The sequence below is a fragment of the Anoplopoma fimbria genome, chromosome 7 (assembly GCF_027596085.1).
Source record: "Anoplopoma fimbria isolate UVic2021 breed Golden Eagle Sablefish chromosome 7, Afim_UVic_2022, whole genome shotgun sequence".
NCBI lineage: Eukaryota > Metazoa > Chordata > Actinopteri > Perciformes > Anoplopomatidae > Anoplopoma > Anoplopoma fimbria.
Window position 1 is genome coordinate 15225411 of NC_072455.1, and position 26409 is coordinate 15251819.

Consider the following 26409-nt stretch of genomic DNA (forward strand, 5'->3'; position numbering starts at 1 on the left):
TAAATAGTCAACTTCAACGTCAGGAGATTCATACAAGTCAGTTAATGCACAATTATTTAATGTACAAACTAGATGCACATTGATTGTTTCCATGGTTGTTCATCCCCTAGGACAGAAATCATAATAAAAGCTTCACCACGAGGGGTAATTAACATGTGATGAAGTTTATTTATCTGAATTAAGAGTCACAGCAGCAAAAGCACAAGAACTGGTAAATGTGTTTAGAGGTTTTGAATAAGTAGAACACATTAATGCTTGGACAAAAATGAAGTAATTACATTCAAACGTACTTCTAGTGTATTGAGACCTTAGTAATCACAAATAAAGTCAGGGGTTAAAGAAGTTGTACATTTTATTATAAAAATAATAGAAAAAATGCACTGGAGGGAGTGGGGAAGTCGATATGATAAAATGTATAAATACAATGTTTCATTAGAAGAATTTCACTCTTACAGGTCTGTGATTTCCTAGAAAGTTCCCTGGAAAAAAAGTTTGTCACCAGATGCTGATCATGGTGAAAGTAGACAAAGTTCTGAAACAGATTAAATGTTCGATTTGTTGACTTCATAAGCATTTGGTGTTTTTTTTATTAAGAGAGAAAATCATCGCTCCAGTCTTTTATCATTCTTCACTGCAGTCTGTTGTGTGAGGATATGAATGACATCATCATGGTCATCAGTGTGCAGACGCAGTCCTGCCGCCATAAAGTGACTGTGACCTCCTGAAAGCACATGTAGGAGACCCCAAATAATGAACTCACAGAACACAGATCAGTACTAGCTGCTTTGCTGTGGTTAATTATTCAACAACTTGTCTGGTATCTAACTAGAAAAACAGACCGGCAAAATCCACCTACTCTGTGGCATTTCCTCTGGTGATACAAAGGAAAGCCTGGCTTCCTAAAAATAAAAAAAAAACCTTGATCATTCTCGTGGGTTCATGGAGTTTAGGGACATGACGTGAATCCTATACAGCTCCACCAACGTTCAACCGAGCAGACGTCCAATTAGACTGAATAATTAGACTGCTGCTGGGCCTTTGTATGATCTTTGCATCAATGTGATAAAGTACTTTAAATGGTCCAGTAATTCATTTTCTGGATCAGACAAATTAACAAACACTCCTGTCTATTTATTTTATCCATTGACAATTGTATAATTGATTTTCTGGGCGATGTATCATATAAATATGATATAATGTATCAAAGTTAAATACACTGTGATAGAGGATTGTATCCACATTACCCACCCCTAATGAACATCTACAAACAAACTACATGCAATTGCAGACTGGTGAGTTGGTGAGTAATATGTCTTTATTACCAGAGTATTAAATTAGGTACCACATACATTTTTTTGTTGTAAATCAGAAAAAATGAAGATCGACATATTGCCACAGAGTGAGCTAGATTCTTGTTGAGATTAACTTAAATTCATAGAGATAGCCTGGCAGTCATCCGTCTGGTTATGTGTTTAGCATGCCAGCTTCTACACAGAAAATTATTGGCTGCATATTAAAAATAACCGTCATTACAGCCTCAAGCTGGCCAGATACAGTTGGCACCCTGAAATAGGGGACTGGAGATAAAAAAAAAAAAGGCAGTTTTTTTTTTTTAATCTCCTTCCAAAAAGACTTTAAAATAACCTCAAATCAGCTGCAATTAACATTTGACAGTTCAACCTCCTACTCAGAGTGTCATTTATTTTCCAACACAAAAAATATGGCAGGCAAAAAAAATGCATTTTCATCCAAATATTTATAGGACAAACAGCAGGGAATAGCCAGGATAGACTGTGGGGTATACATATTTCAGATAGATAGATAGATAGATAGATAGATAGATAGATAGATAGATAGATAGATAGATAGATAGATAGATAGATAGATAGATAGATAGATAGATAGAATACTCTGTGTAATATATTCAGGCATCCTGCAGATGGCGACACTAAAGCACATTTCCCCCAGCAACAAACAAGACTCTTACTCACACAGCTCTTGAAAAATGTGTTAAAAATGTAAAGTAGAGTCACTGAGTTCATGTGGCATATCATTTTGTGCACATTATTTAATTTCATATTTGTCACAAAGCACTGGTCACAAAATACGTTGGCTCTCCAGTGATCCACCTCCAAAATGGACATGCGCCATTACACTCCAAAAAAATGAAAAAGAGGACATATTCTGCCAAGTCAGTTGGACTGGTTTGTCTGTTTACTGATTGATATGTTACAAAGAAAGGCCCAGTGATTCCCTCTGGTACAGTGACAAGGCTGTATGAATACACTCTTATGCACTGACAACCGAGGTGTTTGTCTCCCTAGCAGTGTATGTCCCCCTACATTCACTCCTTCCATCATCAGGGATGTGGTTTTTCCCTTGATTCATCGGGAAATCCTGCCAGTTGGATGCTCTCCCAGTCATTGCTAACAAGCCTCTCATACCCCTTCATTTCCTGATTTCTGTTTTATTTTTTTCCCCAACATCCTTGCATTGTGCGAATGGCGTATATTTTGCATTGTGGCAAGTCTCTCCAGACCTCCTGATTGACAGAGTCCAGACATCAACGCTTCCAACGGCAGCCATATTATCTTCGTCGGTCCATGGCTGTTGCTAAGTAACTTGAACATTTCTATGCCAACTGTCAGCATCTCACAGTCACAATTATGGGGTACATATTTACAAATTGCACTTTATTTCTACAGCTGTGAAGGCAACGAATAGCAATAACTCAACCACATGGGAGTACGGTTTAATAATTGTCTCTTGTCTCAGATAAATTCAGATAAAAAAGGATGGGGATAATGGAGAGGAAATTGTACTTTAAACTAAAATTCTGTATGGTTGACAAAATAAGGAGTCATTTCACTAAACTACCCTTCAAGAAGAAAACCTGGTATACATTTTTAAAAAGTTGGGACAGGAACCCTTTGACGATAATCAGCAGGGAACAACTGGAAAGAAAAAAAGCCTTGGGACCATACTGAAGATTCTGGGTACACAATCAAGACTATAAACAGTAAAAAGCCCTCGGATACTTGTTGGGGATTCTAGCCTCTTTGAAGGATCCAGTATTTTCTGTGGGCCCCTGGAATCATCAGCACCTTTCACACCACTAGCAACAGCAATGCTATATGCAAACAAAACAATTAGATAATAACATTTTAAGATATTTTTTTCTGAATTATAAACAGGAATGTGTTAACTAGGCAACATTATTTAAGTAGATCACAGGGCCCCTTTACAAGATAGGGCCACATGGACCCGGATCAACACTGTGATGTAGGCTACTTAACCCTTTCATGCATAGAGGTCACTACAGTGGGTTTTGATGGCATAGTTGCACATCAGCCACTACAATAACGTTCACTGTAGTGGCTGATGGGCGGCTGTGGCGTAGTGGAGAGCAAGGTAGTTCTCCAATCAGAAGGTCGGTGGTTCGATACCCGGCTTCGGCAGTCGATGTGTCCTTGGGCAAGACACTTAACCCCAAGTTGCTCCCGAAGGCTTGCCATCGGTGTGGACTGGATGTTGCATGAATGTTAGTTAGAGTCTGATGGTGGCACCTTGCATGGTAGCCTGTCATCAGTGTGTGAATGGGTGAATGATATGTAATATACTACTGATTGTAAGTCGCTTTGGATAAAAGCGTCTGCTAAATGACTGTAATGTAATGTAACTATGCCATCAAAATACATGCATATACAAGAAAACAACATTTGAATAGCTGTCCACTGTAGTGACCTCTATGCATGAATTAAATGACAGAAAAAGCATCTGACACACACATCATTTGGGGCTTTTGGTTCCTCTGGTGGTCTGGTGTGGGGTTTTAAAAAAAAAAAAAAAAATTCTTCATTAAAGCCAGGACCTGCCATTTACCCACCTGGATGAGTCGCGGTTACCAGGAAAGGCTCGGAAAAAGCCGAGTAAAGCCGAGTAAAGCCGAACCCAGACCGAACCCCCCTCCCTCCCGAATCCTCCTCTTTCAGTCGTGGTGCAAGCAGCCATGTTGCCGCGATCTTGTTCCGGTATCAGGGCAGGATCGTGCGCATAGTCTGCAATCGGGCGCAGCTCCTCGCCTCCTCTCTCTCTCTCTCCCCCCCTGTCGCACCTCCCAACAAGAACACCCCACTTGACCAATAATGGATTTTACAACCTGATGATTCCTCCGTCAGTCGGCTGGTTCCGGGGATAACAGCAGTCACCGCACCGACGGGAGCGCACCGCCTCACTGCAGTGCAGCACCGCTCACCGACCGTATTCCAAGCACGCAACACGGGGGGAAGAGCGCCGGTGGTTTCCGTGGGTTTTTCTTTTTTAGGAGGGGGGGAGTTGTTAGAGGGCTGCTCTGCGGGGCCGCAGGAAGATAAGCTAACTAGCTTAGCATCCAGCAGCTTCGGGGAGAGAACCACCAAATGAGCTAGCTTCACGGGCTAGCATCCAGCAGCCTGCTAGCTAGCGCAGCGGGGCTCATCGTGTGTGTTTCACCTGCCATGTGAGCGACTCTCGTGCTGCTGCCTTTCGTGTTTTTGGATACTCTAACCTGGATTTTTTTTTTTTTTTTTTTTTTTTTTTTTTTGTCTCGCTGGGAACATTTTGAATTGTTTTGTGTGAGTTGGGGAAGGTCAAGAGTGGAGTCGCCTGGAGTAACTTTGGCCTGAAAGTTTGAGGACCCCGGACTTGATTTCCAGCCTGAAGGGAAGCAGCTCTGCCTCCGAGAGACGGACACCAGCGTCGACACTGTGCCATGAAAACGAGGCTGGATAAACTCTCGAGGTAGATCTGTGCGCCTCCTCAGACGTAAGTTAGCATCCTCCCAGGTTAGCATGCTAGCCACCTAGTTGAACCTCGTCTTGTTCAACACAACCATTTCCCCCCAACTTTTTCCTCCAAGCTAGCCCCGAGCAGCTAGCTGGTCCAGACGTCAGAGCACCAGGCTGGTCCCCGTCCACACTGATACATGATAACTGGATTGTCTTTGTTTTCACACCAAGAACCGAAGCTATAAAACAACAAAAGACACTTTGCTTTTCCTGTTTTACTACTTGTTGACAAACATGGGACGTGCATTTGCTGCTAGCTAGGTTTCTAGCTCAGCCTCTGATGTGGGATTCAACTTGTTGATTCACGGGCTATCTGTGGTGCTGCTAGCTGGCTAGCACTGGACCTCTTTTGGACATTTCCCCCTCTACCATCAGCTAGACACATTTTAAATGCACAATAGACACTGACGGGTCGTTTTTGCTTCACTGTTCCCTTTTTTGGCAACTTCCAGTCTATCAAAAATGTCAACAAGGACCCCACTGGTGCAAGTCATTGAGAATTCAACAGGACAGGTAAGACACTTAAGATCATTCACCAAATAACATCTGCTTAAGACTATACACTATATATATATATATATATATATATATATATATATATATATATATATATATATATATATATATCTATGCTGTCGACAGGGCCCTGCTTGGCCTTTCACAGTCTCTGCTTTTCTATTTGCCTTTTCTCTGTTGTCTTTGCCACACAGCAGTGATTCACCAGCCTGCCTACGCACTCACACTGGATTTCCCACTCTTTGCAGAATAAAAGAATACATTTAAGTTTCTGTTTAGTCTGTGTGTTAGGGCATGTCCTCCTACTTGACTTTTCAGGACTTTGACCTACTGCAATACAGAGAATCCTGTCTGAATGCCATATAGTTGACTGTACATAAGCCCAGCATCAATTAACCAGCCCTACTATTTCACCATCATACGTGTGTGACGACCACCTTCATGCACCCTTGGCCATTGGAAACATTGATTATCCATTGTAAAGTGTCAAACTAAGTTATTTTTTATTTTTTATTTTTTTCTAAAGAGGGAAAGGTTGAATTTTGTTGGATGATTGATACATTGTGTTTTTGTTTTTATTATACAACATGGATTTGCGCCTTCTGCAGTGCAAGCATGAGCTGAAAGTCCCCTACAGTGATGGTCTCTTGGAAGAAAAAGTTGTATTTGTGAAGGACAATCTTGATTTATAAAGCTTTACTTGCTGGTTGTTGTTGTTGTTGTTGTTGTTGTGGTGAGTAATAAGCCTTTGTGTCTTTCAAAGTTTCAATGCTTATGCAATCTTGTAAGAAACAAGACGGATCATTCTTTGATTGGTTAAGAAATTGTACAATAAGGGGTCCAGCGCACTTCTGGAACAGATGTAGATTTAAATTGAGAGATCTTCTTAAAATTCACTCCCAGATGTTAAATTATAATATTAATTGATTTAATTTCCTCCAATCACCCCCTGTACGGCACCCATAACAATACAGCGTATTTTGACCTAAATCAACTGACCCTTATCAACATGCCAGGGGGCTTCTTGACACACTATACTATTACATAAATGCATGTATTAAAATTGCAAAGCATTTTGACAGCTGGAGATTCAGAAAGTATGCACGTTTCTTGTTTTCCATTTAGTTGAAGTGAGAAACACTCGCACACTGACTGGTGGTGTGCTCAAAAGTTTAAAAGACAAAGAAACCACTTGGCTGGGATCTGTAAATCATTATTAGAAGGCTGGAATAAAGCCCTTGCTTCCAAGACAGCATCTGTCTTAAACTCGTTGACAGTTTTATCTGAAGATTCATTGTAATGATGAATGAAACTCACATGAAAACCCTTACAGCTTCCGATACAGACAATTACTTGCTTTACTTGGACAGCTGTTCAGAAGCATCATGTGATGAAAAATGACATCTAAGTGTTGGATGGAAACATTTGTGTGTATACATGTTGACAGAGAAGCCAGTGGGTGTTTAGCTAACCCATTTCTATATTTGTGTTGCTTGAGTATCTGTAGCTATATGTTTGTGGCGGCGGTGCGGTTGGTGTGATGCATCGTTTTAGCAGTTGATCGGTAGCCTTGATGGCTTTAGCAACATAAATAAAGCAAAAGCAAATGACCTAACATAAGACATTTGGTTAAAACATTTATTAATAGAACTGACCATGGCTTTTAAAGCAATATGACATCATAAATAAGGTGATCGTTATTAAATTGTCTTTTTTTTTTTTTTTTTTTTTTTTTTTTCAATCTGTTCGTAGAACTCCACCCTCTGTCAAACAGTTAACTACCTGAAACAGCCCAGGTGTGTTTACTGCAGCTGCACAGCCAGCCACCCTGTAGATCTGCTTTTACCAGCCAATAGGAAAACTTCTTGGTGTTGGAGACTCAAAGGTTCAAAGACTCTGTCTGTCTTGGCTTCTGGTGCAAGTAAAATGCTGACAGAAGTTGTCTGTTGATACCATGATCTCACTGCCTGTCGGCGTGTGTGCCGGCTTGTCTCACTCAATGGATCACTGCCTCCATTACAGTGTGCAGGAAAGCAGATCGACAGCTAGGTTGCTAGATAGGTGCGGGCAAATAACGCATACATATTCTTACATGGCTACACCCTTACTGGAACAGAGGTCAGAAACAATACAGTTAGCTATAGAAGTCTTAGACTGTAGCGGCCTGATCTACACACACTGGTCCTCTTCATATCCAGTGGGAATTTTAAGGCTGATGTCATAGATGAAGTTTGGTGTGTTTTGAACATATTGGTATAACACACACTTGTACAAACACACAAGTATTAACCTTCAATACTGGCAAACTTCCTCTTTGAATTCATGGGCGGTCCAAACACTGCTGCTGTGAAAACTTTGCCCAGTTGTACACTCAGGCTTGAAAGAGTAAAAAACACATGTTCAGTATGTTGGTAATAAATAACCTTCAAACCAGACTTCCTGCTATGCCTTGTTTGTGTAGCTTTCAGCGATGTGTCCATACCTATACAGCCTCCTGTGTTGTTTTTCTGTAATGCTATTGTTGTTTTGAATGCACCCCTGCTCCACTTACAGCTCCTAGTGAGGATTTAGGGGTGTTCGAAAAACTTTTTGGGGCCATGGGAAGGCCTTAACTGGGTTTGTGGGCAAAGGGTCACCGATGGCTACTCCCGCACAAACACGGTCTGTTTTAAATGCCATGTATAGAAAGCCTTTGGTGTCAGGTCTCAAGATACAAGACAAAATGGCACCAGACATGAAGACGGGTTGAGTGTTGACATGACTCTTCCTGTCAGTACATTTTGATCTGATTAGTCAAAATGGTGCCAGGTAGAGCACATTTTCTCTAAATATCCTCACCTTGTATCTGCAAAAAGACTGCTTGACTGGAATCAAAATGCTGTTTGTTTTAATATTTGACATCAAAATTGCCTTTTTACACATGACCGGCAAACTAAGCTGTTAATGCTCATTAAAGTCTGCTGGACGTTTGTGGTGTAAAAGTTACTGACCTCGTCTGACTACCATCCTGTCATCAAAAACAGCCGTTGGGCCCATATCATAAGAGAGCTGTCAAATGAAGTGAAGTGACTTTTGAAATCTTTCTGACGGTGTGAAATGGCAGATATGTTGAGTGACTTTGTTGTTGCTACACAAGGTTAGGTACTGGCTGTTAGTTTGAGGAACTTATTTGGATATGACACTCATTATCAGTGTGACACCAGTTCAACTTGAATACCATGAATTTGTACGCAATACAAGGATAGAGCAGGTTTTTTTAATGTAAGGTTTTAAAAATGACGAAGCAGAATGTATCATGTCTCAGAAACTGAGATTGAAAGTGCAGTTAATTAGTCCAAAACTTGCCTAACTTGGGTTCACATGTTTGCTGTAGCTTTGTGCTTTTTGTCCACTTCCCCAGACATGATCAGTCGATTGTCTGATTTCCTGTTTTACAATGTTCCCTCTCTATTCATTGAGCCACGTCTTCTGAAAAGACAGACTAATGCAGCCAGAAATACTGGTCTGCCTCTCCAATTGTTACTTCATCCTCCATTTCATTGTTTGGGTAGTTCCACACCAGCCGAGCAAGCTGGATCCTCCCCACATGGAAGTGTGATGCATTTGAACCATTCAATTGTCCAAGCGATGTAACCTCTTTGTAGAAGAGACGATAAACTCATGACTTGATCGTAATTGTTTCATTAGGCGTATCCAAGGTTTATTTGTACAAGGGCCTCCATCCAAAAGGAAATAAAAACAAGGTACAAGGAAATAAAGTCCAAATCACAAGATGGCCCATATGAAGACATTAAAGGCGGGCCTTGCCTACCTGGTTTATACCAAAGCTGTTTCCTTATAGTAAAGGCCGGAAAAAGTTACTTCAAGAACTTAGAAAACAGTAAGAAAGCCAGCTTAAGCCTTTTTTTTTGAGTTACCTTTCCAGGATGGCTGAGCGTGCAGTCTTTATTTTCAACCAAATTAATGTATCCTGTCATGTGATTCTGCCTACAAGTGTATACTTCCTGTCACTGAACATTGACCTGTTTGTACCGTACTTTATCAAGCAGGAAAAGTGGGAATGGGATCTGTGGGATTCTTGTTGGACGTTATATTGTAGGTCATGGATAAGGAGAATCTTCTGATCATCATTTCAAACAAACACTTGGTAGAGTTCAATGCAAAAGCCTGAATATTTTAATTTTAACGCCTAAAATTAAAACCCCGGAACTTAAAGGTGTCATGTACAGTTATCTTTCAAACAAACAAGTTATTACATTCAGCGTTTTTCCCCAGAACATGTGTGTATTCTACAGTTCGAACAATCGTACTCTGTTTACGATTTTTCTTCCTTTTTAAAATAATTGCAAAGCCGTATTTTTAAATTGTGCGTTGTTCACATCCATTGTTTCCTAGCTGTCTTTTGCTACACTGCCTCAGTATTGATATGTATTGATACTTCAATATATTTGACAACACTGGAGTGTGACAGTGGCTGTTAAGTTGTGATTTCCCTCTGTTGAATGAAAGTAAAGGGACTGGAGATTCTTTTTCAATGTTTTGTTGCATTTTCCCCATTCATGGATTGAAAATTAGATTGTTAGCCATGAGAGATTTCAGTGGTGGTATCCATATGATTATTTACCAAAGTCCAAACTTGTCATTCCTCTGCCCTAGTTTCCAGTCTATTCCAGTTTGACCTTTGTAACCTGCACCATGACTGAAATGGTGACAGTTGGAGGTTCAAAATGCCATCAAGCACCACGGCAACAAAAGACAAAGCAGACCTAGTATTGGAAATATGAGTGTGGCTGAGCACAGTTTGCTGTATTTCACCTGACACCTTGGGAGTGTGAAAGCTGTTGAGCTGGAAATTTAATATAGATGAGAGCGAGAGAAACGCTGTATGTGTGAGAGTATTGACACAGCTATGCTGGAGAGGATGTGTTTTGATATTCCGGTGTTCACCTTTTTGCCTTTCCAAATTCCTGCTCCCCTTGAATGAATCATCTTTTAAGCAATCTATAGCAAACACACACACATACACATACACATACACACATAGAGTTGCTGTTACGCCCAGGAAACCATAAATTATGCCTCTCTCCTTACCAGACCAGTCACTAGGCAGATGAACAGAAAGACAAAGCTAGCCAGGGCCCTAGCAACAGAGAACCTGCACACACACACACACACACACACACACACACACACACACACACACACACACACACACACACACACACACACACACACACACACACACACACACACTGGATCATACACTCGATCATTTTCACATTTTCTTTGCTGGCACAGACACACACACACACTAGCAGTCCCTCATTTTTTTCCTCTACAGACACATGCAGTCCGTTGTTAATTGGATCGGAATTACGTGTTGATTTAATGAGTTTTGTGAGCCTATACCTCCTTATACCCAGAGTTCCGGTAGACACTTAAATATAGGACAAGCAGGTGCTACCTAGGTGTTTAACCAACAATGCAGTGGTGTGTGTGTGTGTGTGTGTGTGTGTGTGTGTGTGTGTGTGTGTGTGTGTGTGTGTGTGTGTGTGTGTGTGTGTGTGTGTGTGTGTGTGTGTGTGTGTGTGTGTGTGTGTGTGTGTGTGTGTGTGTGTGTGTGTGTGTGTGTGTGTGTGTGTGTAAGGGAGCAGGGTAAAACAGGCCTTTCCAGTCGAGCCGAGCGGTAGGTGTGGCAGCTAACTGTAGACCTGCGATTTGAAGGGTTTGACGTCATTCTGTTGAAGGTGTGTGGATTTCTTTAGTCATCTGATGTCAGTCTGATGTCATTTCTTCCTGTGATCAAATGTGTGTTTTGATTTCCTTTGAAGGTTAATTATTAATTGAGAGAACGCCTTTAATTGTCAAAGATTCGTTAGTTCAACCCATGTGCATTTGTTGCCTTCTGATCATCATATAGAGGGAACAAAGTACGCAGGAATAAAGATAAAACTACAGACTGCTGTTTTAGCAATTATATGTTGGTCTAAAATCAAAGTAGATTTCTAAGATGAGCTTTTTATTTTGCTGGCAAACATTTAAGCCTCCATTGTTTGTTCACTCAATGCTGCTTCCAAGTGGTAGTAATGCTGTTTGTTATCCAAAACATGTTTCCCAGAGCTAAGGCAGGCCGTGTCAGAGGTGTTTGATGTGATGCTACTTACACGTACACTTTATTCCCCTGCTTAACGGTCTTTGACTAGTTTTGAATGTTTTTAGTAGCCCCAACGGTTGAACAACTTGATTCTGTGGCTTTAATGTGTCCTTTTACCACCCGTGTCCGGCAGGATAAGCTGCGTCCTTTGGAGGAAACGTTCTGATCTCTGCTTAGTCACACTGATTCAGAAATCCAGTCAGAATGGGGAAAGTGGGTTAGATGGTGTTCACATCAAATAGTGGGAACTCGTAATAAGCAAGACGTCGTGATCAGGCTATTAATTCCCTATCTTTGATAAATGGAGTGTACACCCAAAAGAAATTACAGATTTGCTTTTTGAACCCAGTTGATTAATTAAATCTGTCCTTAAATTGGGATTTGTAATCATATAAAACATCAGGCATCTTTTAACTTTTGCTCATAACGGTGGCACTCTGAAAACAACTGTTCCAGGGTTTCCACATGAAATTGTTTAGCCGAGGTGATAAGCCACTTATTGGTCGATGACTGCCTTAACAATAGTCGTACTCACACAGCCAAAATATGGCATTGACTGTATGGAATAGCACCTTTTTGTTTCTGTGTCTTTTTTTTTTTTTTATAGTCAGTGGTCTTTTTTCCAGGCAAAGTGGCCCAAACCTGCTATAATACACTGTGCGAAACCCGGTCTCCCCCTTCTATCTATACATGTATTCATCAGCTTTTCAAATCAGCCACCCTGTGAAAGCTACACAGACCTGTTTACTCTGGTGGCTCACATGCACTGCTCACACTCACTCACACACAGTTGCATAGCAGCAGAACGAGGGCATGCGAGGAAGTGCTGTGCAGCGTGTCCCAACTGTGACGGCAACAGAGCAAACAAGAGCTCTGAATTGATTTGACACACACACACACACACACACACACACACACACACACACACACACACACACACACACACACACACACACACACACACACACACACACACACAAATATACACATACCTAGGAGGTTAGGGTAATCCAGTTCAAGAGAACACACACACACACGACACTACATTCACAGCAAACTGAGACTCAGCGTGACACCACCTTGCTAAAGTAAGGGGCCTCTCACAAATATACTAAGCCTCATGTGTGTGCTAAGCGCTTCTATAGCTATTATACAATTATAAGCTATACTTTATATCAGATATGGCAGAGTTTTACAAGAGGCGACAAAGGAGCATGAAAGTAAAACATTTATTAAATTGTGGTTGGAATCATTGTGTGGATCACTATTGTTACATGTTTTTTTTTAGTCTTGCACTGCAGTGAGACTTGAGCCAGTAGAGCTGAAAGCACACATCAGCGCTAAAACTGAAAAGCTGTTTAGTTTTAAGTCTATAGTTACTGGTTGACAAGCTGTGTTGCAGTTGGGGATAAACTGGGTCTTTGGTCTTAGGCCTTTGGTTTAATATTTAATGTTGAAAAATCTTTAACTGTGAAAATCCTTCTACAGAAGTTACACGAGTTATCGTTTATTTTCATAACACAGGCAAAATGAAATAATGTTCTGCTTTGTATCCAAAAGATATATACTAGTATGAGTCACAGATTGTATTTTTCGCCATGCTTCAAAGCTATAAGGGGTCCAATGACAGCCTCTTCCTTTGGGAAATCTTCATCCTAAGTGCATATATGTCACACAATTAAACAAACAAAAAAAAGGATCTTGGGGCTGAAAGAAGCTAAGCAGGGCTACTCATACCAAAATATAAAAATGTTAAATAGTGCAGGAAAAGGTTTGACATATAAGACAATAAACTCTAGACTCGATGCAATAAGATTTCCCCCAAAAATGTCACATTAGTTTCCTGCTGACCTGAGGCAGCACATGTATTCAGAGTTTCCTTTTATGTCCTGTATGTGTGTGTGACTGTAGTGGGGGAAAAAAGTGCCGCATTTGTTATTTTCTTTCCATCCTTTGCTAAAAATATAATTATGCAAAACTCTGGATGACGATACACCCTGGTCATGTTTATCTGCCTTTCCATAACAAGTTCAGACAGGTGGCATTTGGCAGCTTTTAACTTGTGTCCTTTTAATATCCCTATTCATGAGAGTGCTTGTTTCACATGAGTCCTCCCAAAGTTATTCCCTGTTGGTGTTTCCTTGTAATTAGCTGGTAGTTCCTGTTAGCAGCTCTAGTCGCAGCCGCAATCTGTGTTTATAAGTGAGAGCTACTATACAGCATCAAAACGTGGTGATTAAGAAGAGATCTTCTGTGTTAAGTTAGATGTTTTTTGACCATTGTCAGATATGCCACAACAAACTCGTTGTTGTTGGTTTTTTTCTGGATCCCATCTTGCCATTAAAGAGGAATATAAATAGAAACAAAAAGATAAATGCAGGGTAGGGAAAAAAAAGGTTGGCGGGGAGGAAGAAGGGATCAATAGAAAATGTAAGAAGGATGCAAACGATACTAACAAACATAGAGATAGAGGGCAGGATTCAGCAAGCGACAAATCTCCATGGCAACACAGCCATCGTGTGTGTGTGTGTGTGTGTGTGTGTGTGTGCGTGTGCGCGCACTCCCACCTACAAATTTCAGTATAATGCAGCAGCTTTTGTATGTGGTTGTGTGTTCTGCATCCAATAATTACCCTGTTTTGTTCTCGGTTTGTTTCTTCCACATATAGCATTTGTTTGTAGACATGGAAATGTCATCTTTTAAATATTGGATTCAGTTGATTTTGATGATTGAATATATGTTTTTTTTTTTTTTTTTTTTTTTAAATAGATCCATTAATTTCTCTCTTCAAATTTTTTTAAAAGAGTTTTATGTGGCAGAAAAGTAAAAGCTGAAGAAATTATAATTTTTTTTGGCAGTATTGCCCTTTCTATCAAGTTAAGACAGTTTGACGGAATGAATTCATTAACAAAATGTATTGAGAAGTGTGATCAACGAGAATCATGCTCTCATCAACTGCACTACATCTCTCCTGCAAATCACAGCAGGGGGTTCATTATAGATAACACATTCCCCAGCTCATGACATGTCAGATTATTCATATGAAGGCCGTCTATAGGCTGGATAGTCAGCTTTCATGTAGCTCACACTACAACAGGTTTTTTAATGAGCTCTGGGTTTGGCTGTCCTAACAATTATGACCACGTTTCCGTGTAAAAAAGATCTGAAGAAATTCTATAATAGCGTTGTATACAAAACATAACATTGTTTTTTTCAGTTATCATATTATTTGATAATAACCACCATCTTTATTTGGCACAATAACATTTTAAATAAGTTTTGGCACAGCCCATCCCTTCAGATGGCCCTCCCTTCTTGGGGAATACTTTGGACATAAAAATGTAATATAAAATTGGTGTAAATAGTCTCTTGATAGATTGCAAGTGATAACACCTCTAGTTTAACCTTTATAAATGGGTTTGCAGCTTGTTACTCCTAAATTGAATTAAGTTTGATATGGTTTTACCCCAAGGTTATATCTGTCCGTCAAGGTACAATGCATGCTGTCTTCAGTGTTCTGTTGAGCCCTTCCCCTGAGCCTACAGTAGAAAAACTTAAGTTGTCTTTAGACAATAAGGGATGGAGTAATTAATTTGTAGTTAATTATTTGCAATGAGAGGGGACAGTGTGATTCCGTTTAGTTGTTAACAGCAGGTTGCGATGTGGTATTAAAAAAAAAATGATACGCATAACAGCTCATAATAATGCCTATGAGACATCAGTTTGATGGTTGGCAGCAAAGTCACCATGTTTTAAATATGTGTAATTGGAGTAGTATTGGGTTTTTGTGTAATCATACCCCATATTTTATGAACTGGAAGCACAAATGGTTTGACATATTTTACACAATGCAAATTAGTTTTTTTCTTCTCCCTTTTTCCCCATTTGAAATAAGTGCCACAGCTTCTCTAACAAAGTGAAACAAAATCAACAATGATTGCTTTTATAGATTGATCAGCAGCCAATCAAAACCAGACGTTTTTCAGATGATCGGCCATGTTGAGCAGTCTCATATTTATGATATTTAGCCAGTCACAGTTACACTCGTGCCACATAATAGTTGTATGACGGCACACAGCGGCGCAGACGGTAATGTCACAGCAAAACGGACAACATGTCGTCGGAGTGGAAGCTCAAGCCCAAAATAAGTCATGGAGGAGCAGCCCTAAAACATTTGGAACAACTAACTTGATATGACGCGTTCAGATTGACCGGCTCGTCTGCCTGGCAAGCAGCTTACAGCTAACATCAATTTAGCCTGCATTGTGAGGCATTCAAGCTCTACCCAATAAAAGTGAATTTGGAATCTCCAAAGAAAAATGCAATGGGTGCATCTCTAGTGATTTTTAATTGTCAATGCAGAATATGGTCATGGAAGGTGAGGGGACCTATTCAGTAGGGTGAGAAACGGGGAGAGTAATAGTCTGGAAGGCTGATTATAGTTGATAATTGATCAATCTGATCTTGAGCAGAACTGAAGGGAGCATTGTGCTCTTTGCAATGTCGTAAATAGTGTTTAGTTGTTTCAGCGTAGCCTGATTTGCTATATTAATGTTCTGTGTGTTTTTAGGCTCCTCTCTCCTTTTATTACCCCAACTTTGCATCGATACTGTTGGCGACTTTTTTTTGCCTATGTTTGCCTATCTTGCATTTGAGTCGAGCCGTCTCTTGGTAGTAGTGCAATGCACACGCTGCAGCTCTACTTTAAGGTCACTTTCTGAACCGTACTGTGTAAAATTCCATCTGGTTGTATCTGAGTGGCTTCCTCCCAGAACTCCGATTAGTAAAGGTCAGTGATAATGAGGCCTAGAGTCAAAACACAACGAGTACTGGCTTGGATTAACATCACGGCTTTGTGTGTGTGGTCATATGCACATGCTTGTGTTTGCAGTGTGGCAGTAAATGGTTCTCAGCTGTTAACATCTTGTCAGTTAATTTTCTGTGTGTGTGTGTGTGTGTGTGTGTGTGTGTGTGTGTGTGTGTGTGTGTGTGTGTGTGTGTGTGTGTGTGTGTGTGTGTGTGTGTGTGTGTGTGTGTGTGTGTGTGTGTGTGTGTGTGTGTGTGTGTGTGTGTGTGTGTGTGTGTGTGTGTGTCTGAGGGGTCTGAATTTTTGGGCCGGATATAAACACTATACTAATGGTTTGTCCACACGGGAAGGCAAATAACTATAAAGTCTGCCCTCAATTTGACAGGCTTTACACGGTAGCCAGTGAACTCTCCGGTTGAATGAAAACAAATCTGGCATTAGAGTGGAAAATAAATCCGTTTCAAAAACATCTGAGCTGAAAATGTTTGTTAAAAGTCAATCCACTAAACTGTAAAATTAGAATCAAATCAAATTGTTTCTTGTCATGTTTTTGTAATCAGTTTTCAAGGTTAAAAAAATAATAGTGATAGGGCCGAAACTTCTTTAATATAATTTATAATAACCATCCTTACGAAACATTTGTGTGTTGGCCAGGAACGTTTTGTAGATTATAACCTTTTATTTTTATGGCATATGATGACTATTTTACTAAACATATAACCATCTCATCAGTATGTCCTGGACAGATAAATTGGTGCTTCAAAATTTAAATCCTTAAACACATATTAGTTTTATTGGCAGGTTTCTAATTGAGGTGCAACTGCACATATAGCAGCTTGTCTACTTCAGCCTACAACCTGGATTCATCTATTGAGTACACATGCTGGCCAGACAAACTTTTTACTTTCTGGCCCCGATCAACAATGTCATGTGATTGTGTACTTGTATGTATCTTTGGGCTTTGTATTTTCCAATGTACTACCTCTACTCCTTCCGCAAGAGGTCCCTTCCATCTGTCATGAATGTCATTAACAACCCCTGCGTTTCAGCGAGTACACGTTCAACTCTGTATTTAACTGAAACTTCACAGCCTAAATGTCAAAGTTCCTTTGGACTAAACTGGAATCGTAAATTCATAAATTCTTGATACACTCTGCCGTTTTAAAGTTAATACTCTCACACGGCATCAGAGAGTAATGTGAGAACAAAACAATGATGTCACTTATTGTCCTCCAACACATCTATAATTATAACTGAGGGGGGAGAGGAGAGCTGGATATGCAGTGTGTGAGTTGGGGGAGGGGGGGGGGGGTTCTGCCTTGCCTGCAGCTGCCCAAAAATGAAGGAAGAATCAGAAGACAAAAATAGTCTGACATGAAAGAGGATAGGAGAGAAGGGAGACCAAAGAGTTGAAGACTATGGAAGAAGGAAAGAACTCGGAGGAAACGCTTGGATTTATTTCGACACGCTTAACTTTGTACAATGATCCCAGTACACTACTAAATGAAAGTTTGGCCTGCTGAGTGGTTGGACGAGTAGATGATCCATTAAAGCACTAGTTAACCGAAGACTGACAGTGTGTCTCTGTCTGCTGACCTTCATGTCAGTTGTAGTACAGTAACACTGTAGGGTGTCTTGATACATACTAATGATCCATTTACGGCCTTTGTTATTAGATTATAATCATCTATGTATTATGTGTTCCTCAATTAAATGTTGCAACTGGTAAAGGTGGAGCTGATTTTAACTACTTTATTATTATTAAGGCTATATACAGCTTAATAATACACCGTAGTTTAGTTCATTTATATTTTGTATTTAAAATCTGAATCAGCAAAGTTGCATTACTAGTAGCTATGTTGTAAAATAAATGTAGTAAAGTTAAAAGCCTAATATCTCCCTGTGATGTCGGGGACTGGAAATACAACGTTACATAAAATGGAAATACTCAAGTAAAAGTACCTCAAAATTCACCACTGTTAGATAGGGAGCTTCATTATTTTTTTTTTTACAAGAGCACATGTTCTTCTTCATAGCCTTTAAAATGTTGCTCATAAAGTGCACCAGATCAATGCATTTAACTTTAAAATGTAGAAAAATGTAATTATTTGGCAAACATTCTTTAATGTTTTATCGCGCTTTCTGTTTTTGTTATGGGTACGTTTTTCTGTAAATTCCCTTTTCTAATGTGTTCTAAGATTGTGTCAAGAGTGTTGGAGAGCTAGAGAAGTCCTTTGGATGATTCTTGGTTTTGTTAGGCCTTTACATGTTGTCCTAGTCAGCATTGCCATTGACAGCTTTACCTGTCAGTCAGCACTCTATAAACCAGTTTACTCTGAGAAATCAGGTTTTACAGGAAGCCAGATGTGTTTACACGCATAGTAGGAAGTAACCTTTCAACACAGATGTCTCCGAATTTCACAAATCATTCGCCCAGCAGGGGAAACCCACTGATTTACACTTTTGGAGGCTACCTTTCTTCAGCTTCTATTTTAGTGCGTCTACAACTTAAAAGATTTTGAAAATGAGGTCGCATAGCTACATGTAATTAACTTTACTTTTATCCACAAGACTTTTCCCCTGTTACAAGTCTTTGTCATGCACATATGTACATGTTTAACGTTGATTACAAACCTGGTTAGGTGTATGCATGGCCAAGAAATCAACTTCCTCCAAGAGAAATCTAGCTGGAAAAATTGGGTTTCTCTAATCTTCTACCGCAATTACAGAAACTTAATGGTGTGTGATTTACAAAGGTTTAAGAAATCCTGTTACTGCAACAAAAAAGACGACAGTAACCTGGTTACTTAAGTGTATGTAATACCAAAGAAGGAAGTTACTTTCATATATTCACTTGTCCCATTTATTACAGAAGTTCACTAGCATTACTACCCCTAACACTTCCAATAGGAGTAAGAACGATACCTTAGCACCTTAGAGTCTGTCCTATATACAATTATGCAAATTTAAAAATACCACAGCACAGCTGCACAGTGCCTTGCAAAAACATTCACTCTCCTTGAAAAAATCTGTTTTAAGTCAACCTTTGCAATCTTACTGTCACATTCTCTCAGCATACTATATATATTTATATACTTTTAAAAAAAAAATACTTATATTTAACTTTTGTCTTTGGGCTTTTCATATGTAAATTGTATTACTTGCATATCTTCTCCCACACCTTTTCAGTTCCATCAAAACAAGCAAAATATGTCTTATCACCTCCAAGAATTACCTCGCATGTCTGTGATGACTAATCTGGATGCTTTGAATGGTCAGATTGGGTCTGATTGTCTTGAATAGTGTCCACATCTGACATATTGTTTCTCTCCCCCCTCTCCCACAAGATTCAAAAATAGAAAAGGTTTATTTGTCCCTCCCACAGGGCCACATAAGGACCTTCCCCTGTCCTCGGGGTTTAATGTTACTGTCATTTGTATTTAATCCCAGTTCCCTCCGCTTTTGTTAAAGCTTAATCTGGCCTATTACACTTTATGCAAGCCTGCACTGTCAGCATGAGTATGTGGGAGGGGGGGTGAGTTTGGGACACAGACGTTAGATCATACCATCTGGAGCAAGAAACGCTCAAACACAATGAAGTAATCACGGTATCCTTTCTTCCCATGGCCCAAGAAATGTTACTGGAGGGAGGAAGATGCTGACAAAAAAAGTGGTTTTTCGGTTATTTGGGACATAGTGAGAGCCTGTAATTTGTTCAAGCTAGAATGTGATAATTAGGTAAATAAAATGAGAACAAGACAAAGAGATGATTTGTGCGAACGCCTTCGCTCCGCACCAACAGTGTGAATTTCCCTGGACCGTCTCTCTCATTGGTGTCAGATCTCCGAGAGGTGTTGGTGATTTATGCTGCTGTGTGCACGTCTGTGTACCAGCACCAGTGTGTATTCTTGTATCTGTGCGCGTGTGTCACAGCCCGTGTGTGTTTGCGTCTCGTCACCCTGGAGCCAGTCGTCCTCTCCTCTGACCCTGATCCCCGTCACCTGTCCGCTCAGATCACACACACACACTCAAACGCACAATTGGTGTGACCCTTTCCTGGAGTTGAAACCCAATCGCAGATGCCAACCATGCGAAACTTGCCAGCACAGCAAGGTTTTGTTTTTTGTGTGTGTGTGTGTGTGTGTGTGTGTGTGTGTGTGTGTGTGTGTGTGTGTGTGTGTGTGTGTGTGTGTGTGTGTGTGTGTGTGTGTGTGTGTGTGTGTGTGTGTGTGTGTGTGTGTGTGTGTGTGTGTGTGTGTGTGTGTGTGTGTGTGTGTGTGTGTGTGTGTGTGTGTGTGTAACTCGAAAGACCTACTGTCTGCTGTAAGATGAACTGAAGCAATTTTACTCCTTACTACCATATAAAGAGATTATTAAAATAACTTCTGGCCTTGGTGGCTCAAAGTAAAGTCACACCGATACGGTGAATGAACTGGGGGAACAATATTACTTCATGCCTTGATACGTTTCATGCCCAGTATGTCTATCTAACTATCTAACCAAGTGATGAATATTGTGCCATGACTGACTGCAGTGTAAAACATTACCCACAGTAAAACAATAACGATAGGAAAAGCAACGCTCAGCTCAGAGTCCAAGCACCTTAACTTGACTCTACAAAAGAGAATCAGTTTTATCAAACTTTTTCAGTGTTTGGGTATTGGCTCTTACTGACATGTGCTCATACCCAAATATTAAGAGATTAAGTGACAAATTTGATGGTTACTTTGAAATTTGAGTAACTGTGGAGTAAATACAACCCATCAGCATAAGTGGTAGTCCGAGTTTAAACTACATGTTTTATGACACACAATATGTAGGAAAATTGCAGCTTTTTATGCGACTTTGCTTAAATTGTTGTTTTTCTTATTTTAGCCAATAGTTATTCACAGCTCTCTGTGTATAAAGCAGTGGACCTGTTTAGCAAAATAGCTTTTGATTGGTATGAACGGGTTTTTTTTGCAAAACATTGAGTAATAAAGATAATTTACCTTTCTTTTCTTTAACCAAGTCCAACCCAATTCTGTTTTTATTTTGCTGTTTAAGTCACCCTGATCTATATTGGCTGTCCATTCCAAGTCTCTATCTTAATCTTGCTCCAAGATTATAATGCAGATCTTGTAACACCCTCCAAGCTTTAGCTTTATCGACCAACTCTATGCTGACTTTTTTTTAACCCATAAAAAGAATTAAAGATATTTAAGATAAGATAATTCTCTACTAGTCCCGCAGCAGGGACATTTTGGCTACTTCTACTCAGACACTTTAGTTATTAATGAAAAAAATTGCTTTTAGGAATTAAAATGTCGTCTTTTTTTTTTTAAATTGAAAAGTATGGCAATGGGAATAGTTCTGTTCTACTTGTTTTATATTGGGTATGAATACGTTTTTAACTTGCATACTGTGTCCAAAAGTCTTGTGTCATCATATCATAGTAAGGGCTTACTTGAAGAGGGATGGGTACCAAAACCTGCTAATAAACGGGCTTCAGGTCTTTATTATCAAATACTGTAGTATTGATAAGCTCTACAGTTACCGGTTCATTCATAGATACTTTTTGAAGTTTTGTTTTAATTTATGATCGTGCTGCAGCCCCTCCTCCTTCTACCTGCGGTACCTCCAGGAAGACTGGTAGTGATGGATGTCCTTCTCCTTAAATATTTCTAAGATAGATGGATAGAGGTTCTTAGTGAGACATTAAGTTTATATAGTGCACTTGTGAACATTACTGTTGCTGCTCCTGAAAGCATTAAGTTATATTTAAAATATGAATGCAATCTAATCCTGTTCTGAATATATAATTTTTTAAGTAATATATAAAAAATTTGTAAGAAATTGGTAATATGAAAAAAGAACCAATAAGACTGCTGATAAAGAACCGAACCGATACGGAGTTTGAGTATAAGAGTAGAAGTATTAATACAATCCTAACGAAACCCAACCCTAGACCTTAATGCTTTCAAGATTAATTGCCATCACATTTGATGTTAAAAACATTTATTTTTTATTTTTTATGAGATATTGTCTGTTACTTTAAAGGCTTTGTTTTCTTTCTAAGTGGCCATGTTGATTAGGCGGGTATAGAGTTACCCAACCTCATTTTCTTTTGAAGCATTTTGGGGTTTTTTTTGGGTTAAGTTGTACCACTTAAGTGAATGAAACTCGGCTATACTAAGAGATAAACTTCTCTCTACTGCTGAAATGTAGAAATGGGCCCGTCTGTGTGACACTTAACATAAATGAACATGAAATCAAAGGCTCTGTATTGGTGGGACATTTAATCACAGTACATTCAAAGCTTGTAAGGGCAGATGAGGTTTTGACGTAGTGTTCAGGACAGCTGAGGGCACTTCGGAATGGAAAACCTTTCCTTCACTTTGGCGCCGGCACATTATACTGTCACTTTCCAGTACTTTCTGCCTTCAAGTCAACATGTCCTCTTATGCTCACATACTGACTTCTCTCTTCTCAGGAGACCAAGTCATCTGGTCGCTCCAGCATGCCGCGATGTCGGAACTCCGTTGCCACGACCACATCAGATGACCAGCCGCACATTGGTAACTATCGGTTGCTAAAAACCATCGGCAAAGGCAACTTCGCCAAGGTCAAACTGGCACGACACGTCCTCACCGGAAAAGAGGTAGGAATGCACACATACATACACACACACGCTGGATAGATTTAATCTGTCCTATGGTTTGGTTTTTGGGGGTTTTGGTACGGAGTTGCCCTGACTTTCTGAACTTTAGACTTTTATTTTAAGCCACTTTGGTTACATTTTGGAGAAATGCCTTACTATTGACTCTTTTTAACTAGAGACTGGCTTGTTCAATAACAACCTGCCATGCTAAGAAAGCCTATTCAAGTAATATTAATATAGGAACCATAAGCCTTTGTCTAGAAAAGTAAGTAAATCTTACTCTGAACTGCTCTGACTGTTCAACCTAAAACAAAGTGAAACAGAGTTGTGTCGTGGTGTCAATCTCGGTTGTTGGCATCAGACTAGTTTCCTTGACAGAAACCCAATGGGAGATAGCCAATAAAAACTAATTAAAATCACAATACAAAAAATACAAATTTGGAGCAGGTGAGGAAACCTGATACTGGTTTTCACTTCTTTTTAGCCAGTGTCTATTTAACACCACAAACTATTTTGAGTAGAAAAGAAGCATCAGATGAGTTTAATTAGCCAAGATGGTAAAAGAGAAGAAAAACAAGTAAATGTTTTGACTAAACATTAATCTTCCTTCCTGGTCTCTGAGGATAGGGGAGGGCTCATGCTGTGACAGACAGTAGGTCTGGTCTGATCCTGGACTCACATGGCTTTGGAGATGGTACATCTGCTCCTGGAGATTATATCGCCATTGTCAGCTTGAATAGAGAAGCCTAAATGTCTCTGGCTCATTGTGAATTCCAGATGTGATGTAACATAGTGGCCTGTCCCTTTAAGGGAAAAGCTGTGTCTGCATTGAGCCCATGCTGGGCTCTGTCTGAGGCCCAGTCAAGTACACTCTTGGTCTGTGTGTGAGGGAGCTAGAGAGGGGTGGGCGGGCTCTGTCAATGTGTGACAGCTCTGTGCCTGACACCCTGATAACACTCCATGTGACTTGCTCGCACAGAGACGCACACAAAGAAAACAAGGGAGAGTCAGAGGGCATGAAAGAGTCAGACAGACAGGCACAACCAGAAAGAAGAGTCAAAGAAAGGAGTTAGTTGACAGTGAAAGATGGATATGGGAGAAAGAAGTAGACCTCCCTTTTTTGTGTCCATGTTAAGACATAATTCTTTGATTCCCTCGCCTTTCTTTGTGCGTCCTCTGTGCTCTTTTTCCATTTCATCCCTTTTTTCTACATCTCTGACTTTGAATCCCTCCCATCTGTCTGTTTCTCTATTTTTGTTTTCCCTTCCTTCTTATTTCTCTCTCCTTCTTTCTCTCTCTCTCTCTCTCTCTCTCTCTGTCTCCCTTGTTGGTGCCCACTGTTGGATTATGAACTATAGACCTCATTATGGCATTGGCATAAACCATGCTTCAGCTCTGTGTGTGTCCCTGTCTGTATATTGCCTTATTTTGCAACTGTTGCCTGCTGTGATTGTGTGTTTATCACATAATTTAGAGAGATTTTTATCATTCTGTGTATGTGATGTGTCCAAGAACAAAGCAGTTTGATGTGTGCTGTGGTCACAGTCTGTGACTGTGCAGGTTTGTGTGAGCGAGATGCGTCAAACCCACTGCAGCAAGTGTGATTAATGAATAAAAAGGGTAATAATAAATGTTGTTTTGCTTCTAGGTGGCTGTAAAGATCATTGATAAGACACAGCTCAACTCCTCCAGTTTGCAGAAGGTGGGTCTCTTTTTTCTCACACACACACACACACACACACACACACACACACACACACACACACACACACACACACACACACACACACACACACACACACATGCAAGCACAAAATCCAAACCTCAGTGCTTCTTATCCCTTTTCTTAGAAGTCATTTTCAAGTCACCAATCCTGCCCCACGTTTCCTACTCTTTTTCTCTCTTTCCCTCTGTCCGTCTCTCTTCTTACCCTTCTCTCTCTCTCTCTTTCTGTCTTTTTTGAAGTGGTCTAGTTTTCAGAGAGAGTTTTAATTACAGGAAACAAGCTGCAATTACTTCTTTTGATCGTGGCAGGGTGGGGTCTGTCCACTTACACGCAGACTCTCTAACCATGTATGCCGCACATTCAACATGCACACACACACACACACACCAATCACTTATGCATCTGCAGACATAAGGAATACACACTTGTGTGCAAATGCAGACACACAGAGAGCACATGACAAGAAATTGTAAAGACAGGGCAGAGTCACTGACTGGGCAAACACACAAAGTCAGTGATGAATGTTGATTTTCACACACAGTCACATGGAATGTTAAGATGGATGGAAATGCGAATCCATGTACACTAGAACCAGAATTGGCAGGGAATTCCTTAAAGTAGTTTATTTTTAACAAGTCAACAAGGGGGCTTTGGTTGTTTTGTACGGCCCTGGGGAGTACGTCTTACAACAACTTCTAATGCAACAAAAAGTGAATAATTCAGTGTTTGAAACAACTATGAAAAGTTTAACTTTTTTTTTTCTTTATACAGAAATAACTCCTCAACATTAAGAAACAAAATACTTGAACTATACATGATTAAAGGACATTATTTCAACCTTAAATGTCTAGGCAATTTCCTAATATCGATATATTTATTAATTTCCAAGTAGGAAATAATGAAATGAATAATTCCTCTTAGGTCAGGTGGTGCAGGGGGTCTTAGATTTGGAACAGGCTGTTTGGGGAAAAAGTGTTTTGCATTATTTTCAGACAGCAGATGTCTTTTGAATGGAACAAACATTTGTAACAGATTAAATATGACACATTGAGCTGTTACTCTAAGAGTGTTTACACTGTCTATAGTGTGTCTTCTGGATAATTTGCCTGTAGTCATTAGTATGACCTTATCTGCTGAGTCAAAGGAAATCAATTTGGAATGAGTCAAAAGCGTCTCTTCACGCCTTAACCACAGAAAGAGACTAGATTGCGTTGAGCTAGACTTGGTTAAAGTGGAACGCAGTGCTTTGACTTATCACGTCAGAGTTTGCAAGCAGCTGAGGACATAGCCTGTTGAGCCCTGAAATCCTAAATTGTGCCAGATGTTGGATTATAACTGGTATCGCTTGAAATGTTTGTTTGGATTTTCCTTTCAGTAAACTGAACCACACGAACAGGAGGTGAATGGTTGCGTTTTTACGCAGCTCTGATCGACACATCCATGCAAAATCCATTTTCAAATTAATTTGCACATCAACATCTAGAATATGAATGTAACTCACAACTACACACACATTCACACTGACGAGCACTACCAACCTAAATCTGATTTCCTTTCTCCTAGCTCTTCCGGGAGGTGAGGATCATGAAGATGTTGAATCATCCAAACATAGGTGAGTCACAGTGAAACGTGAGGCTTCGTCACTGAGCACCAGGCCTCTTGGTGTTTCAAGTTCATATATTAGACCAGAATCATAATAATCCTTTTTCTCTCTCTTATCTCTTTAATTTCCCTTTCACT

General features: G+C 39.9%; 1 protein-coding gene across 9 annotated transcripts in view; it reads left to right on the forward strand.

The window, feature by feature from the left end:
• The first annotated feature begins 4599 nt into the window (after positions 1-4599).
• Positions 4600-26409, forward strand: part of mark2b (MAP/microtubule affinity-regulating kinase 2b) — a 48839-nt gene continuing 27029 nt past the window's right edge. For 8 of the 9 annotated variants that reach the window (XM_054601818.1, XM_054601815.1, XM_054601817.1 and 5 more), the window contains exons 1-5: positions 4600-4779; positions 5279-5339; positions 22776-22943; positions 24592-24645; positions 26233-26281. In XM_054601818.1, coding sequence (XP_054457793.1) covers positions 4751-4779; positions 5279-5339; positions 22776-22943; positions 24592-24645; positions 26233-26281 — 361 coding nt within the window. In that variant the 5' untranslated portion in view covers positions 4600-4750. Of the gene's footprint in view, positions 4804-5278; positions 5340-22775; positions 22944-24591; positions 24646-26232; positions 26282-26409 lie in introns of all 9 variants that reach the window. The other variant, XM_054601822.1, reaches the window with a different exon arrangement.